At 46.3% G+C, this 15,532-nt stretch overlaps 1 protein-coding gene across 1 annotated transcript in view; it reads left to right on the plus strand.

The window, feature by feature from the left end:
- The window catches only part of ANKH (ANKH inorganic pyrophosphate transport regulator), a 159,954-nt gene that overhangs the window by 113,867 nt on the left and 30,555 nt on the right, over positions 1 to 15,532 (plus strand). Inside the window, exons 5-8 of the mRNA XM_011994185.1 lie at positions 2,657 to 2,827; positions 4,585 to 4,719; positions 7,883 to 7,975; positions 12,083 to 12,178. Coding sequence (XP_011849575.1) covers positions 2,657 to 2,827; positions 4,585 to 4,719; positions 7,883 to 7,975; positions 12,083 to 12,178 — 495 coding nt within the window. The remainder of the gene's footprint in view (positions 1 to 2,656; positions 2,828 to 4,584; positions 4,720 to 7,882; positions 7,976 to 12,082; positions 12,179 to 15,532) is intronic.

Consider the following 15,532-nt stretch of genomic DNA (forward strand, 5'->3'; position numbering starts at 1 on the left):
TAATCACCAATCACCAGTGATAAAATGGAAACCATTTATAATGCCTCAAATTTCAATGGCAATTCTCGAGGGGGGTTGTTTTGTTTTGTTTTGTTTTCAAGTTTTACTAAGTTAATGGGTTTCACATAATAGTACAAAAAACCTCTTGGTTTGGTGCAAACATGCAGTGCTTTTCTGTGCCGTCATTATTTTAACAGTTATATGTTCCAGTCAGTCATTGCCAAGGGATTCGTGAAAACATATTGCTGTTTTTGCTTTATTCCCTGGTCATCTGGACCTTCTTAGCTTGCTTGATATCAAGGTGAGAAATCTCAAGGTTGTTTGCCGTCTTCGGATTTCCATCCTGTAACTCCTCTGCTATCATCAGCCCTTGCCTTTCAAGGTCAGCTGACATTCCAAGGCTGGTCAGATCATAATGTGTACATCCCCTGCATTCCTGTAAATTCCCTTATCTCCTGCCTTTTCATCTCAGCCTTCCGAGAAAATTCCTCTGAACCAACCCTGTGTTATGCATCTTCCTGCACTTCCGTGGTGCTTCTGCAAAAGGTTACACCATGGAACAAACTGATCAAACTGTGAATGCACAATCTTATCCCTCACCTCTACTGACTCTGTAGGAATTATTTCAGAGGGTGTTTCTCTGCCTCTCACCTCCCAACATATAACCTCATTTCCCACCTCACAGAGTCAGCTGCAGCAACCAAATTCATCACCTTCCAGCCAACAAACCTACACACTTACCTTCCAGCCCTGCATCCTCCCCATTCTCTTCTCATTGTAAGGGAGGAAGTGTCCCTCCCCCCATCCAGGGCCACTCCTCTGGGTCCTGGCCTGTGCTGCTTTCTCAGGAACCTGTTCCCTGCTTTCTCATGCATCGTTTCCCTTGTCCTGTCGTGCTCAAATCTCTGCCATGTTAACACAGCAACAAGAAGCTTCCTGTGTATTTCACCTAACTCTGTAGCTACACTTCTCTATCACTTTATAGCCAAACTTCCTGGGACGGTGGCTTCTACTCACTGTCTTTTTCACTTCCCTTTCATTCTCTACCTACTTGAGGCTGACTTCCACCCCCATCAGCCCACCTAGATGGTTCTTACTAATGACTTTCCCACCATTAAACACAGCAGGCAGCTTCCCCGATCTTCTCTCTGTTGACTACCCCCTCCTCAGTCACACACTCCTTCCCACCGGCCCTCCCACCGCTGCAGTCCTGGTTTTTACGTGCTTCAGCTTGTTTTTTCCATTGATATTTAGCCATTAAGGTTGATGTAGCTCAGGAATATGCATTGTCCTGCCTTTGTTCTCAGTATGCTTCTGAGGTCTTTGGAATGACTGGATCCCAGGAGGACTCTAGACAAAAGCTGGGCTGATTCTCTGATTTTTGCAGGACAGGGAGGTTAATACATTGTGAAGCTTGCTTTAGAGACTGTACCATTGGATAGAGATATAAACATTATTGTAATTTCATTCTCTCCTGACTCTGGTTATTTCAACCTATTCTACTTTTATAGGTTAGTATTTTAAATGTTAATATAAGTTGTTTTATAATTATTACTGTTGGTGTTTTTTGGCAGAATTTTCAGTGGCTCTTTTTTGAGGTAGGGTCTCACTGTTACCCAGGCTGGAGTGCAGTGACACAATTAAAACTCACTGTAACCTGAAACTCCTGAGCTCAAGTGAACCTCCCACCTCAGCTTCCAAAGTAGCTAGGACTACAGGCGCACATCACCACACCTGGCTCATTTTAAAAAATCTTTTATAGAGATGGGGTCTCACTATGTTGCCCAAGCTGGTCTGGAACTGCTGGCCCCCAGCAATCTTCCAGCCTCAGCCTCCCAAAGCACTGAGATCACAGGTGTGAGCCATGGCACCCAGCCCATTTTTAGTGCCTTCGATCCTATAAACATTACTGTCTGTTTTCCTGTATAATTGATCACTTCTGTTTTTTTCTTTGTTAAATGTAGCCTAGTTCTCTGGTGTGTGTTACATACACACATGAGTGTCCAGCCTCGAGAGGGAAAAGCTACATTAAGTTGGTAATGAGTAAATAGATTCCATCCACAGTACTTTGAAATACCACCTTGGCATAAGTAGCAAGTAATCACTAATCACCAATGGTAAAATGGAAATTATTTATAATGCCTCCCATTTCAATGGCAATTCTCGAGGGGTGTTTTTTTGTTTTGTTTTGTTTTTGTTTAATTTTACTAAGTTAATGGGTTTCACACAATAGTACATCTTGCACCAAATCTCTTGGTTTGGTGCAAACATGCAGTGCTTTTCTGTGCTGTCATTATTTTAAGTTATATGTTCCAGTCAGTCATTGCCAAGGGATTCGTGAAAACATATTGCATAGATTGTTTTTTAAGCAATAACCTTAAAAACGATGCCTTGAAAGATGCTTGTAGTTGCTTGAAAGAATTGTCATGGTAGGTATAACAGAATGATCAGTGTGTCCCTCCAGTCAACTGCAAACATCTGCACCTGAGTTACATGAGAGCGACACTAGGCCACCATCCAGTTTTCGCCTCTCTTTGCATAAAAATCAAGATCTTTGCTCAGAGGTCTGTCTCAGGTTCCAGAGCATGGCCCTGTGCTTCTGTCGATCGGTTCCTGCTTCTCCCCTCTGACCTGTTCCCGTTCTCCCTTCTCTCAGGTTGTTTTTGTAGCCATTTTGCTTCACAGTCACCTGGAATGCCGGGAGCCCCTGCTCATCCCCATCCTCTCCTTGTACATGGGCGCACTTGTGCGCTGCACCACCCTGTGCCTGGGCTACTACAAGAACATCCACGACATCATCCCCGACAGAAGTGGCCCGGAGCTGGGGGTACGTCTGCCAACCCAACCGTGATCTAAGACTCGGAGTAGAATAGAACTGTGTTCTACCTCTTAGAAAATGAGAAATCAGTGACATCAAAACATGAAATTGGCCAGGAGTCATACCCAGAGGCTGAGTGCTAGGTGTCTGCCGGGAAAGACAGTTGGAGAATTAATGAACTCAAACAGATGGATGTGATCTGAGATGTCACTGTCCAGTCTCCTTGTCCCACAGGAGGAGACAGAGGTACAGAGAATCTGTGGCCAAGGAATAGATACGACACTCGTGGTTTCTCTTGCTCTTCTAAGTTACTCTGCAGTCAACAGAGGTTTCAGGCCCCACGTTACCTTTGAGTTTACATTTCACTGTGTTTAATTTTATAGCAGGGATCCAGGCTTTGTTTATACTTCCTTCAATGTACCAGTCCCTTATTCAGGTACCTCCTGGGGACCGAGTACAACATTCGGTACCATAGGGCAACACAGAAATTTGGAGATATGGTCTCTACCCTCAAGCAGCATCATATCCCGTTTGGCAGGTCAGAACAATACAGGAGCAACAATTAAACAGTCATCTGAGACAGCACATCACCTGCATGAGGATTTAGGAGCCACTAACACTGGGAGAAGGATTGTAGTGATGTAGTGTAAGATGCCTCCTTGGAGGAGGCAGATCTTGCTGTGCCCTGAAAGTTGAATAAGAAACAAGTAGGAGTGAGATAGAGAACCTTAGAGAGATGACCAAAGCATTCTGTTTGTTGTAAGTATAAACCGTATCTGATTTCTGCGTGTGCTAATTTTCCCTTCCCATAGGTATGAGACATCATTCGGTTTGTCTGCATTTAGCTGTAAGGCATCTACAGCCCTAAATTCATCCCCTCACCTTACCCTGATCCCCACTTGGGCCACACATTACTTTGTGGTGTCAAGCAGTAATTGTTTGGACCACTTACCTCCATCCAAGGTCAGGCTGTCAGTGAAATCCTATCTAGTTATCTCATCACTAGGCCAACCACAAATTGGTCTTGATGGTAACAATCTGTCTCTTAACATTTAGCCACCAGCAAAAGGAAATAAAGTGGCCACGATGGTTCTGTGATGTAATTCTCACCCTTGTGAACAATCAAAACCAAAATTGCATAATGAAAGCCAGACTTTAAAGATATCCCACACCTTTGCCACAGAAGTCTTAGAAATCCCTTGTTCTTTACATGCCTTTATTTTGGTTATGCTTTTGAGCAGTTTACATGACGTCTATGAGAGCTCCGAGAATAAGAACCTCTGTAGTCAATTTCTACACTGCCAAAATAATTAGGCACATTTTTGTGAGCTGATTCCAAAATAAATTATAATAACTTTTTTATTTCTAAGAGTTACCTCTTCCTGACATGGCTTCTAGCCAGCCCATTTGATGAGAATAACGAAGACTTAATTTCAGACCTGTTTCTCAGGCCCTAGATGTGGGTTCTACCTTGGTTAGAGATTCCCTGAGTCCCAGTATGGAAAAGAGTGGTTGGGATCCATTAAATTTCAGTGTGTGTTTTAATTTCACAGCAGCTTGCCAGCTGTCTCAGTTAATTTCTATTAAGACTGAACATTTTATTTTAATTCAACTTGGCTTGTCTACAGACACTTTTCCTTATATTACTTTCAAGTATAATGAATTGGCTGGTGATTAACATACGAAGGAAAAGCTTTGATTCTGAATCGTTTTTTCCATTCTACTTGTAGAGTTTAGGTAACTTTTATCTTCGTTTCTTAATGTAGGGAGATGCAACAATAAGAAAGATGCTGAGCTTCTGGTGGCCTTTGGCTCTCATTCTGGCCACACAGAGAATCAGTCGGCCTATTGTCAACCTGTTTGTTTCCCGGGACCTTGGTGGCAGTTCCGCAGCCACAGAGGTAGGCCATGCTTTGGGGATGTGGGGCTTATAATCAGCTTGGTGGGGCAGGGGGTGCCGAAACTGATGTCCAGTTCTTCTTGAGAGCTCAAGTAATTCTCCAATTTTAAATTACCTGACAGTCACCCTAGGAAACCATAAAGATCTCGTTCAGTGACGTATAATCATGTAATTGTGTATTTTTATGATTATGGGAGAAAACCTGTCATGCATGTCATACATCCTTCTTGCTTATCATATGAGGAACTGAGGCACAGAAAGAAAAGGTTAAAGGCACAGAACTCGCTGGAAGCTGGGCTAGCGTTAGAATCCAGGTTTTCTGACTCCTACTCCGTTTTCCATGTCCACGGAGCCAGCACCGGCCTCTTCACCGTGGTGGCAGAGGACGATGGAGCATGCCACGTGGCAGCCGAGTGGGACACACCCAGTGGCTGCAGGGCCGCTGCCTCTGTGTTGACCCAGCCTGCCCTCACCTGCCCTTCATCGTCATGCATGTGCCACCCCACCCGTCACCACCACACCCGCGCCTGGCCTGCCCACCTCAGATGGGGAGCTCCTTGATCGAACAGACTTTCTCTGGAAACTGGCAGCCACTCCAAAGAAAGAGTTGACTCATTTTTCCCTCTTTCAAGTTGGGTTTGAACTAATAGAATTACTTCATTGGCTTCCTCCTCCACTGCCCTCTGGAGAATTAATTCCAACTCTGGAACTGCTGCTCCCGAGGAAGGCTCATGGCTGCCCACGAGGGCCCCCTGTCCAGGGGCTGCCTTGCGGGGAGCGGTCTGGAGCCCTAACTGCACTGTCAGCATGTCTCCAGCCAGAGCCCCTGCCAGTTTCCATGTCCTGGGAAGCTGCTCATGTTCTCCTGGAAAGAGAAGCACATAAATCCGAAGCAGGACACTTTCTCTTGCTTCGGTGTGTTCCTGGATTTTGTTTTTTGAGTCATGAGCGTCATCTTGGGTGGCTACTGTAACACACAGTTTTTGTTCTTGAATACTTCAGTTCAAGTTTCTCATAAAAAGTATGGAACCCCAGCCACCTGTGTGCTAGAATTCCATCCTCCCCTTTAACAAAAGAAAAAGGACAAGTATACGTTAGAGCCATTTGAAAATTGCCCTCGATGGCATATAGGAACAGCACGTGGGGTACAGCGCTGGCATTTATTGGTCATCTGCTCATGTGCCAGGCATTTATGTACATTTCCTTGACTCCCCAATAACCCTATGGGATGGATATTATTCTTACTGTTCCACCAGAGGAGCAAGAAGGGGAGCTGTGGGAGAGGTGGTGCTTTGCACAGCTGGGGAGCGATGAGGTGAAGGTTTGGATCCAGGTCTGCCCGATCCCAACGCTCCTTTTTGTTCTAGCATGCCACGCCACACCACACTTCCGTCACACTGCTGGGGACTTGCCTTATGTTCCTGGAACCTCCGGGCATTGCCGTTTCGTTAATTAAAACAGCTGAAGCTCGCTTTCCTCCTTCACAGGCTAGGCAGAGAGTTGAACACTGCCAGGATGTAGGTTTAGATGCTTTGTTTTCACTTTTCTTCCTTTTCATTCACATAGGGAAGGAACTGTCATTGTATTTTTCTCCTTTAAGAGGCGGGGTCTTGCTTTGTCACCCAGGTAGGAGTGTAGTGGTGGCACGATCATAGCTCACTGCAGCCTCGATCTCCTGGGCTAAAGCAATCCTCCCACCTCAGCCTCCTGAGCCACCATGCCCAACTAATATTTCAATTTCTTTTGTAGAGACGGTGTCTCGCTTTGTTGTCCAGGCTGGTCTCAAACTCCTTGGCTCAAGCAGTTCTCCAGCCTCAGCCTCCCAAAGTACTGGAATTATAGGCATGAGCTACCATGTCTGGTCAGAAACTCATATTTTCATGGAAACACATTGATAGCTTTCTGCACAAAATGTGTATTTAATTTTCTTAAATTAAAAATCTAAATTGGGCCATAGTGACCAAACAGACTGGGAGTGAGTTGGGTTGGAAGGAGAGTAGCACAGAGCCATCAACAACCACCGAAAATGTCAGCGTCCCTGAAGGATGGAGTGGAGGCTTAGAGGTGGATCCCAAGGAAGAGACCCTCCGGAGAGCAGGGAGGGCTCGCAATTTCATTTTGAGAATCCAGAATAAATAGGGCTAGACTAGAGGGTTCTGTGTAGCTCAATGGAATGAGCAAAGATTCTGGAGTTGGGTGGACCTGGGTTGAAATCTTGGCGTCTCAGAGCAGTGCATGGTCTTTTCCCATCTTTATAGCCTACACTTTAAGATTAAGGTGTAATAAAACCCAAAGGGAAGGATTGAAACTGTCTTTGCAAACATATGACTGAGACAGTGAAAGAGATCTGACTTAACTGACTCCATTTTGCTTCTAACCTCCCAGCCATCCTTGTTCTTTCCTGGGCATAGGCCAAACTAACTTTGGGAGAAACTTATAGTTTATAGTTTAAACAAAAATGGTAAGAGCAAAGCAGACCTCCTCCTTGCCTGGGGACTAGATTGCCTTTGTAGAACTACCATTAGCCACAAGATTAGAAATGATGCTTTAGGGGTCATGCAGCTGGAGGCTACAACATTCGGACCCCCCTAAGCTGCTCCAAAGATCAGTGCTTACTTTGCAGACCCTGCACTTGATGGATCAGCTGGCCCCACGCAGATCAATCAACTGGCTCATCTGAGCTTGTGGCCCCCACCCAGGAACTGACTGAGCACAAGAAGACAGCTCTGACTTCCTGTGATTTCATCTCTGACCCCAGTGCTCGAGGAGACTGATTTGAATAATAATAAAACTCTGGTCTCCCTCAAAAAGAAAAAAAAAAAGAGAAAAAATAAAAGGAATCTTGGCTTCCCAGCCAGTGGTCTGCACCTCTTTCTCGTTGCATCCGCATAAAACATGATGCCTCCCCGTTGTTTCACGCCCACTTTGTTGGCTGGTTCATTCCACTCTCAAGGATGCGGCGGAGTGCCTGCCCCTAGGAGCCCAATTTGCTGTCAGTTCCCCCCGTCCCGGGCTGTCCTGTGCCTGCCTGATGTTTGTCCCCCAGTGTGGAGGGCTCTGTCCTCAGTGGCTGCACCTGAGCCAGCGTGCTTTGTCACCTACTGTAGCTCCTGGAGGACTTTCTGCTGATATCCTGCTAACTCTGCCACCTCTTCCTGTTGCAGGCCGTGGCGATTTTGACAGCCACGTACCCCGTGGGTCACATGCCATACGGCTGGTTGACGGAGATCCGTGCTGTCTATCCTGCTTTCGACAAGGTGAGAACCCGTGCGGTGTCATGTCTGAAACACGCTTTTGAAATGACTGCTTGATAGACAGGGCTCTCTGACGAGGGACACTTTGTTGCTCCTCAGTCCTGCTTCCCTTTGTAAGGTTAATATGACGTTGGGGACGTTGAAGGAATATTTTCCTCAGAAAATAACGGGCAAGTTGAAGCTTGCCTTGACGCTGATCCCGCGATGCTTTTCCAAAGTGATCTTCTGTAGTTACTTTCAGGTTATTCCCATTGAGTAATGATTTGTTTGCAAAAGGGAAAATAAACTTCCCCCAAAATCAATTTATGGAATTTTATTTCTGTGGTTTGTTTCTTTAAAGAATACTTTGTTGACCCCCTACCAGATGGCTAAGGTGTAGGCAGGAAGCCGTGCTCCTGGCTTCATGAGGATGTGGTTCTCTTTCTGTGGGCTGGCCTACCTGCGTGCTCAAGCCTGGCCATAGGCAAGACCTGGGTCCAGTGTTTTGATATGGCAGACGTATTCCAGTGGAAAGCCTCTGTTGACAGCTGCTGTGTCTCCCCAGCCACAAGAGTCACATAAGCCTTCTGCCCCGTAACTTGTGACCCAGTCAGCACTGTCCTGCTGTCATTCAATAGAAGTCTATTTTATAGCATTATGATTTAAACCTATAGACTTGTATTAATACTCTAAAACAAATGGCTGGTGAAACATACTCCAAAAATAGTCTACAGTGTTTTAAATGATACGTTGGAAGGAGGCAAACAGGCTGCCACTTCTTACCACGAAGGGTGCCTGTTGTGCCTTGAATGTCCACAGAACTAGCAGCCACTGCCAGCATCACGCTGTCTTATCCCAGCCAGAGCCTGTGAGGTGAGGAAAGGAAGCCTCCTAGCCAGCGGTGTCCACAGCGCTCAACTCTGGCAGAATGGGCAGCTTGGCACTGGACCCTGGATAATGCCGGCCCCTCCCGCCTTCCCCCACCACCGGCCTAACCTCTCCTGGGCACAGGAAGCCCTAGGAAGCCACACAGCAAGGCTAGGCCACCGGCTGCAGGCTTCCCTCCTTTCTTCACATGGCCACCAGCTTTCAGGATGCCCCCCTGAGACCGTTTGTGGGTTCTGGGAGGGGCGAGGCCTGGGGAGCAGGGACTGGGGACCCCCTCTCCCCCACCACACTTTACAGCCTGGCCCAAGGGCATCCGCCCAAGCATCTCTGAAAGTGTGAGATGGAGACGGAGGATCAAGTCTGGAGTATCATCCACATCTGCCCTCCTCCTCCTCTGCTCCTGCAGTTCCCGAGCAGTTTCTCTGTTAGGGCATGCTTGTACAAACACACACACACATCCACCCCCACACAGCCTGCTCCCACTTCCCTATCAGGACATTCTTCCACTGCCAGCCCCCAGGCCACTCTTCCCTGTCTCTATCACTTGCATCCTCTATTTCCCTAGAGATAGAGGATCACCTGGGAAGGGTAACCCACCTGAAAACCAGTGAGGGATTCCCCTGTACTGAGCTAATGGGCGATAGGCCCCGAACCCTGTACTGAGTGGAATTTCCTCAGTGGACCATTAGTTAGGACCCGTCACCTACTGGACTGTGACTTAGGACCCATCACCTACTGGACTGTGACTTAGGACCCGCCACCTACTGGACTGTGACTTAGGACCCGCCACCTACTGGACTGTGACTTAGGACCCACCACCTAGTGGACTGTGACTTAGGACCCGCCACCTACTGGACTGTGACTTAGGACCCGTCAGCTACTGGGAATATTCTGTTGCAGCATCAGGATGCAGAGATCTCCTAAGAAATGCTTTTGGTTCCTGCTTCACAGGCCTCTGAGAGTGGACTCAGAAGGCATGAGTCACTTGCTGGAGAGAGCAGACACTGTTTGAGTGGGTTTAATTCAGTCTATAGATAGAAATCATTGTTTTCATTTCAAGGCACGTGTGTATAGAAGTAAATCCTAGAAAACCAGCATGAATGTGTGTCTTTTTGCTAAATTTCAGTTCTAGCTCCTGATGAATAAGGTGATCATCTGATGAAACTGATGAGAAGGGCAAGTGCTGAAGTGTTAGAACCTTCTGGCTGCCTAGGTCTCATCTGAGATTATTTTTGGCCACCTTGAAATCATAAAATTTAACAATACAACAGTGTATGGTTTCAGTAAGAGCATCCAACAAAAACATTGTTTTATTCTTGATCACAGAGGCTAGGAGCTATAAAAGAAATTCCTTTAACGAGCATACCTCTAGCCAGAACTTCAAGTTACTCCAAATCCTTTTAAAACCTCGCCCATTGTTTCCAAGCATTCCAGCAAGCCACGCCAGCCATTTATGTGAATACCATCTATTCACCAAAATCTTAGGCACCTCCATGTGGACTTCCAGAATTTGCTGCATTGACAGTTGAAATCCTTAGCTTCTTTGTGGGCTCCAGAATCAGAGATTTAAAATTTCTCACATACCTTCTGGGAGTTCTAGCTAAGTAGGAGCCGAGAGAGGTTTCCACTAGTGCAGATTCTCTCTAATGTTCAGTTCTCTGCAAAAAATGATGCTTCTGAGCCAACTGGGCCAACAAACGGAAACGCCAGTGCTAATCTAATGATACCTGCTGGTTTATTCCAACGATCTTCATGGGAATATGTGCCATTTTGCAAATCACAGTGCCCCTGAAGGAGCTGTGCTACATTGCTGTCCCCATGGCAGTATGTGTGTTTTGCTGAGGTTCCCTAATTCTTTCCAACATAGGCCTCCTTCTCATCGTACCCAGCAGGGCACTGCTGTTACAGAGAGCGGTCCTCTAACAGATCCAGGGTGAATGGAGATGGAGGTCTCCAACCACTGGGACTTGCACTTTGCCGTAGAGCAGTCTAGAAAACAGATATGTTTTAGAGACTAGAATTAAGAAGACGTATACTCACTCAGAGGTTGGTCCTGGTGGTGGCAGGGATTTGAGAAATGACCTTAGCCTCCCAGTAAAGGAAAATCAGAAGCTCTTTTCCACGTGGATCCTGCAGTAGCTGCGGGTGTGTGTTTCACGAGGCTGGATGCGGAGCCAGGTGTTCAGGGTTTGTTTTTGTGAGTCGGCTCTGGGACTAATTAGGTCCATAATGAGGCCAGGGTTATTTTTCTCTGCCAGTTTTTGTGGTCCGGGGGCCAGACCCTCATTTTGCGGAGGTGAGAAGCACGCTTAGCATTGCAGCTGGAGAGCCTCGGCAGGCCCCTTTGTCTGCCAAACTGGGGGACATCTGAGCCTCCCGCAGTCCTGCTTGAAATCCAGTGCAGCAGATGCTCTTGGGGTATCTCTTCTACTCAGATGTTGTGCTGAGTGCTTCTGAGGGAGACACGCAGGGCGTTATCTCAGCAAGCACAGCCTCACCGGGGTTGGACGCATGACAGGACGTGATGCCTGCCCTCAGAGAGCTCCAGGTTCATTGGGCTTTACAGGAGGTAGGGCTCAGCTTGGAGGTCAAAGGTCAAAGAGGCTTTTGGGAACAGATGGGCTGTGAAGATGATGGGCCTTCGAAAGAGGGATGTTTTTGAAAATCAGGATTCAATGGCAGGAGGAACAAAAGTGCCAGGTGTGTCAGGGGAAGAGCAGGAAGCCCCATTTGGGCTAGAAGTAGAGAAGTCACGGCTGGAAGGTGAGTCCATGTCAGATTGCACAAGGCCTTGAATGCCCGGTGGGATTTAGAGTCCATTTGGTAGGGAGGAGAGGAGCCCTGGAGGCCCCTGAGCAGGGCCATGGCATTTAGGGAGATGCCCATGGTGGCCAGATACAGGGTCTGCTGGGACCAGGAGTGGGGTGCATGGTGCAGGAGCAGGCTTCAGAGCTGAAGCCCCAGGACTGGGCGAGGTGGGCCACCCAGGCCTAGGGGAGGTGACTGAGTTGGACGATGCTACAGGGCATTGAGTCGAGAATTCACTGAGGTTAATGATCCTGTGCAGGGACCTGACAGTTGCCCAAGAGACACTCACCATGACAGCCGCCTGGCAAACTGTCACTTGAAACCTCTTTTCAGACACATCAGATAAAACAAAAGGAAGATGCTCTTCAAGATCCCCTGGTGGGTTCAGCCAAGGATAAGCAGGGCCCATTCATGACTGTGGTTTTCTTTCCCCAGAATAACCCCAGCAACAAACTGGTGAGCACGAGCAACACAGTCACGGCAGCCCACATCAAGAAGTTCACCTTCGTCTGCATGGCTCTGTCACTCACGGTAAGGACAGAGGCTCTCTCTGTCTCTTCTCTCTGTTTGGTTTTTGTAAAGGGGCAATTGCTATTTTTAAGGGGGAAATCTTACTTTCCACGACGTAACGTGATGCTAGATTAAATTAGCAACCTCTTCAATACATGTTCTTCTTCAAATGTGAACGACTGTTATTCAAGGAGGCCCTAGAGTCTAGGAATAAAGGACCTACTTCAGGCGTTTCTTGGGACTTCTCAAATGCTGCAGAAAGGAAGAGGTTGCCTTTAATTGGAATAATACACTTGTCTTGCTGAAAAATTTCCAGCCCACTTTTTATACATCAAGAGTCAACTTTACAACCATCCCTGTCTCTTTTCCAAATTTAATCAGCATTATTTCAGTTTTCCCCAGTAAAAATTCCTTTCCAGTTATGTTTGTGCTGACATAGCCTACTTACTTGGCCATCGCATGCCCAAAGGCATGGAGCCCCTGTGGGATCCCAGGCCCGTCTATCTGCTGAGGATACAGCTGTGAGCAAGCATGTGTGACACTGTGTCAGCAGCAAAGCCTGCCAGTATTTCTATGTACAACCTTAAATAAACAACACACATCCTTCATTATCAAGCCCCTGCGAGTAATTCAGGTGTGTTTGAACATTGATAATGTTCAAAAAACATGGAGAAATTAGGTGCATGCTTTATAGTCCAAAGGACATGGTATATAATTTAAGGTTATTTAGAGCATTTATCAACAGAGGCAAAAAACCTACCATTTATAAACAGCCTTCCATTGAAGACTGTGCCCTTTGGGTTATAAAGATGGAGATGAGAAGAGGATAAAAAGAAATAAAGGTCTTTTGAACTTGGTTCTGCTTTCCATTTTATTGTTGTGACAACACGTGTCTTATTAAATCCTATAGAAACGTAATTCACATATACAATAGAAGTATTTGCAGAAATGTCAAGATGTGTGCAGTTGTCATTGTCAATAACTAATAAAGAGGACCGAAGGCCATGAAGGTGTTGGATTATGCCAGTAACAGGAACACAGGAGCTGGGTCCTTCTTAGCATCATCACAAGAACTGTGGAGCTTGATGAGCTCTGTTAGTGGGCCATTAAAATCAAGGCCTGCGTACATTTTAAACCTTTAATGGACATTTTGAAAGCCTGCAGCTTAATATTTGATCCGTTGATCCAACACCTAATTAGATTGTCACAAGGGCAGTGCCCATCACAGAAGACCTCTGACACTGCCGAGTCATGACCTCGTGTCCTCAGCTGCCCTTGTCACCACCAACACAGCCCCTTTTGCCAGCCTGTCCCTGTGGAACATGGGGGCGTTGGGAACCTATTCCAGCACTGCCTCACTGCAGAAGAATTTCTGATAGCAATGCCTGTTTGAGCGGGACCAGTTCCCCAGGCAGCCCTGCTCCCCTGTTAGCATGATTTCTCTCTGTGGTGTGCAAGCTTTTCCATAGTTCCCCTAAAACATTAGCAAAACACTGAGCAACTTTGAAACCATTTAAAAGAGCATTTTAGGCAGAACAGAGCAGGTTTCTATTCCAGGAACAGACCTCAGCATTTGGAGACTGTGTTAATGGCTAGAAGTCCAAGGTTGACACTGCTGTGAGGCCCTATGACTTGGACCTCACCTGCTTATGAAGCTGACAACTCCTGGCCGCCGCTGGCCCTGCAGTCCAGAAACTCGCCTCCTCTATCTTCTTTCACACTGTTTAACATCTTCCCGCAGCTAGAGTTGAATCTGATGGAGAGCTTTACCAATTGAGCTTAAGGACATTCTCCTCTCTTTCAGTTCACAGGCAGTAATTTATACTTCTAAAAAGATTATTCTGCAGCAAGTTTATTTTGAAATGATGATGACTTATAATCTGGGAAAGTGCTTACATTTCCCAGGTAGAGGCTTTATTTATTATTCTAATCCTCTATCTAAAAACCATCTGTGACTTGAAGTTTCTCAGGGTAAATTTTCACCTTCTAGAAATAGAGATTCAGAACCCTTTGTCGGAAAGGAACTTGGAGATGAACTAGTCAAAACCCATAATTTTTCAGAAGAGGAAATGATTCACACCGGACAAGTGACTCGTCCAAGTATCCAGTAATAGAAGCGGCTACAGCCCAGCCTTCAGGGCGTGCTCTCCAGGACCCTGTCCTCTGAACCTCACTGTTCCCAGAGAGTAGGAACAAATATTGGCCCTTAGGCCTCCAGATCGGGGCACTCACCACCATGCCTGAAACGGTGGTTTCTTGCCCATTAAAAACCATAGTATTTGAGTTTGTGGTTTAGGAAGAGTCTTACATACACCATCCTTACGATGATTCAATCAATTGATCCAACATCTTGGCTAAAGGAATTTTCACTGAAAGACACACAGAAAAAAATATAAAGGGAGATTTTTCTTTCTTTTTTTTCTTTTTTGAGATAAAGTCTCACTCTGTCGCCCAGACTGGAGTGCAGTGGCATGATCTTGGCTCACTGCAACCTCTGCTTCCCAGGTTTAAGCGATTCTTCTGCCTCAGCCTCCCCAGTAGCTGGGACTGCAGGCGCCCCCCACCACACCCGGCTGATTTTTGTGTTTTTAGTAGAGATGGCGTTTCACTGTATCGGCCAGGCTCGTCTCGAACTCCTGACCTCAAGTGATCTGCCCGCCTCAGCCTCCCGAAGTGCTGGGATTAAAGACGTGAGCCACCGCATCCACCTAGAGATTTTTCTTTCTAAATTAAACATTAAACTGTCCCTGTAATGAGTACACACCTTATTCTGTCTCTCACTGTATTCATTCTTGTACATCTTTTGCTGCTCTTGGGCTCCAAACTTCATGAGGCAGGGTCTACAATGTCATCTTTTATCCCCAGGGCTTAGCATCCTGCTTGACACTGAGAAAGGTCACAGTAACAGGTTAACAAACACAGGAATCAACTAATCCTTAATTATGAGACAGCGGTTGGTCAGGTACCGACAGCATTCACCCTTGTGAACGACTATCTTCTCATTTATGCTCCATTTGTACTATCTTAAAAGCTTTTAAAAGGCCCTTGATTTTCTAGTCTACTTTCTTTTTTCTTGGTTTTGGGGTTTATTTTTTTTTTAACTTTTTGTATAGAAAGGGTCTCACTATGTTGCTCAGGCTGATGTCGAATTCCTGGCCTCCTAAAACACTGGGATCCGAGGCATGAGCCACTGCACCTGGCCTGTTTTTGTTTTTTGAATTTTGAAACTTCTTAATGTCAGGAAATAATGAAGCAGAGGTCATTGAAACACTTGAAAGCAGCACACTTGGTGTTTATTTCAGCAGATGATTCTGTGTATACAGTAGGAGCTGCGTGATGATGCCACAGCCCTCCACACATTGTCCAACGTTAGCA

This window comes from Mandrillus leucophaeus, unplaced genomic scaffold (assembly GCF_000951045.1).
Source record: "Mandrillus leucophaeus isolate KB7577 unplaced genomic scaffold, Mleu.le_1.0 Scaffold445, whole genome shotgun sequence".
Taxonomy (NCBI): Eukaryota; Metazoa; Chordata; class Mammalia; order Primates; family Cercopithecidae; genus Mandrillus; species Mandrillus leucophaeus.